This window comes from Olea europaea, unplaced genomic scaffold, assembly GCF_002742605.1.
Source record: "Olea europaea var. sylvestris unplaced genomic scaffold, O_europaea_v1 scaffold15005, whole genome shotgun sequence".
Classification (NCBI taxonomy): domain Eukaryota; kingdom Viridiplantae; phylum Streptophyta; class Magnoliopsida; order Lamiales; family Oleaceae; genus Olea; species Olea europaea.
In genome coordinates, this window is record NW_019232577.1 from 1 (window position 1) to 2,656 (window position 2,656).

At 36.4% G+C, this 2,656-nt stretch overlaps 1 protein-coding gene across 1 annotated transcript; it reads left to right on the plus strand.

The window, feature by feature from the left end:
* Window positions 1-215: 215 nt before the first annotated feature.
* LOC111376412 (probable protein phosphatase 2C 39) lies at window positions 216-840 on the plus strand (the record flags this gene model as incomplete). Its single annotated transcript, XM_022999373.1, has 2 exons — window positions 216-389; window positions 472-840. Coding segments are annotated over 2 exons (312 nt in total), but the record flags the coding sequence as incomplete, so codon positions are not given.
* Window positions 841-2,656: the final 1,816 nt, after the last annotated feature.

Here is a 2,656-nt window from a genome sequence, read left to right on the forward strand (position 1 = left end):
TTTCAACAACAGAATAACTTGAGCGGATAGCCTTTCTGCTTGGGAAGCAGGAGGTCACCATGAGGGAAGTCACCTTAGGTCAGCTTCCTTTCAGCTATTCTAATCATATGAACCACTTATAAAAAATTATTCAAACAAGTTCATAAGCAGTTTCTTAGTTTCAGAAAGCAACTTTTAACTCTTTAAGGTCCCTTATCCCCTATTCATCTAGCTGAGATTTAGTGCTTCCCACAGGTGATGTTCCTCGAGTTGATGGTCAGCTTGCAGTAGCCAGGGCATTTGGTGACAAGAGCTTGAAGAGACATCTTAGTTCGGAACCAGATGTTGCAATTGAGATGGTAGATGATGAACTAGAGCTTATCATTTTAGCTAGTGATGGATTATGGAAGGTGGGATATTTCAGAAGCCTATATCTACAATATTTATAGTTGTAATCATTGTATTCTTATTTTTGTACGAACTGTCTAGTAGGTGATGTCGAATCAAGAAGCTGTTGAATCCATCAGAAACACTAAGAGTGCTCAATCGGCTGCAAAGCACTTGGTTGAGGAGGCTGTTTCTAGGAAAAGTAAGGATGATATCTCTTGCATTGTTGTCAGGTTTCAGTAATCTGTTGTACATTTTCTTTCAGTCGAGATTATGCTTTATGAAACAATGTTCAACGGATTGAAATATGTGATCAGCTGAATTGTGCTGTTGTGTGTATTGGCCATAAGTTATTTCTCTTGTTTGAGGACAGGATTTGCATCCTAGATTACAATTGTATATATATGAAGTTATTGACAATACATTATTTAGCCTGTCTGCTTTGTTTTTCCAATGTCTAGTGAGGTTTGGTAAGTGTTTATGTGGGATAATCACTTATTTTGCAATTGTGATGTATTTCTTTCATTAAGTTTTTCAACCAAGATCAGACGAGTGCTCCGTATCAATGCGTTCTTAGAGCATGATTGGTGGGTTGAACGGGATGTCACTTTGTTCTGTTCAGTATTGTCAAATCCAGGAAACTAATTTAAATTTTGTGTGTTGACCTATTCTGTCCAATTTTTTTAGCTCTATTTAATTAATATTTTGTTTATCTTAATCTTTGTCTTGCTTGAGTCCAATCAACTAAAGGGTATATTCTATCTGCAGTTATTGAACTTTCAGTGAAAACTCAGGTAGGTTACTTAAAGCTAGTGAAGCCTACTGAACTTCTGCTATTTAGAGTGTAACATTTGTGATGCTTCGTCTAGCAGCAGAACAAATTGTATTGTTTCTTGTAATCCCGTTCACGATTTAGGCCGACGTTTCAAATGGGATTGCTGTCCTTGAATCCATTTCTACCCTATAGGTGGTGATATCAAAACCTTATAAGAATACAAAATTGTTTAACCTAAAACCGGAACAGGAGTCTTGCATGCAGTGTGTAATGTGAAGCTGCAACATATACTATTTTGCGTGTAAAACCCTTTGTACTATCAAGCAACGCACCTCTCTGCCCATACGTCACATTATCCTCATCACTCTCTCTCTCTCTCTCAACAATCCCAGTTCATTTTATCTCCTCCAGCATCAAGTCGCATCAAGTCCCTCGCCCAAATTCTTCAATGGTTGTAGCAAATAGTTCGTGGATGGGGATTTTTCTGCAAGACATTTGATGGAAGACAATGAGGGGAATAATGAAGGTAGATTGGCTGGGTCCTGATCTTGGGTGGTTCAATGATCTCTTGACCTAAAAATAATGAGGAAAAATTATTAGAACTTAGTCCAATCATATGGATGAATTTAGCAACAAATTATTTGGAAAATAAGCTACGTATTACAAAAGATAACAGAAGTATTAGGTGGATTATAATTTAGTTCTTTTGGTTCAAGAATTCGATGAAAGAATTATTCAACCTCAAGATTAGTTTTAGGATTTAATGGAAGATAATTTCTTTCTTGAATTATATGTTTTCGAGTGAGGTTAAGCTTAGGTGACAAAGTAAGCTAATAATTAGCTTCTTGAAGATGCTCCAAGCCTCGTTATTAGTTTGGCCTATGTTAGACCATAAGTGGAATCATCATTAAAAATGGCAAAGTTTGGAAATGCTCGAGTCTTGTTACTAGTTTGGCCTATGCTAGAGCACAAATTGAATCGACATTGAACAACTAAAATTTTCTTTTTTCTCGTTTAGTGAGAACTATGCTGCTACAACTTAAAACCATAAACATGGTAAGTTGATTAGACTCATTTCTCAATTAATTCTGGAGTAGTTACAAGCGTGTGGTCCAAATGTACTATAATTTGAATGATAGAGCCGTGCGTTTCTGGGAGGAGAACTTGTGTGTTGGACAGCAAGGATGATAGGGAAGAGACCATTTTCACTCTTCCTAAATTAATAGAATCCAAGGATGGGATCATACGAAGGTTAGGTGAGTTCTTGTCAAAAATTCACAGGCAGTACAATGTGAACAATAAGGTGGTGATAGAGAAGGTTTGAGCAAACGAATATTTTCTTGGACTTGGAAAACAGTGAGGGTTGTAAAATTCTTGTTTTTATTCACCAACTTATCTATTTATCCCTTTATCTCCTCTCTTTTTACTATTATCCAATGTTTTCTCACTTAAGTCGTCGTTTTTAACAGATAACTTTGTGATTATCTTGTCAGCATGGCAGATAACTTTTAACTA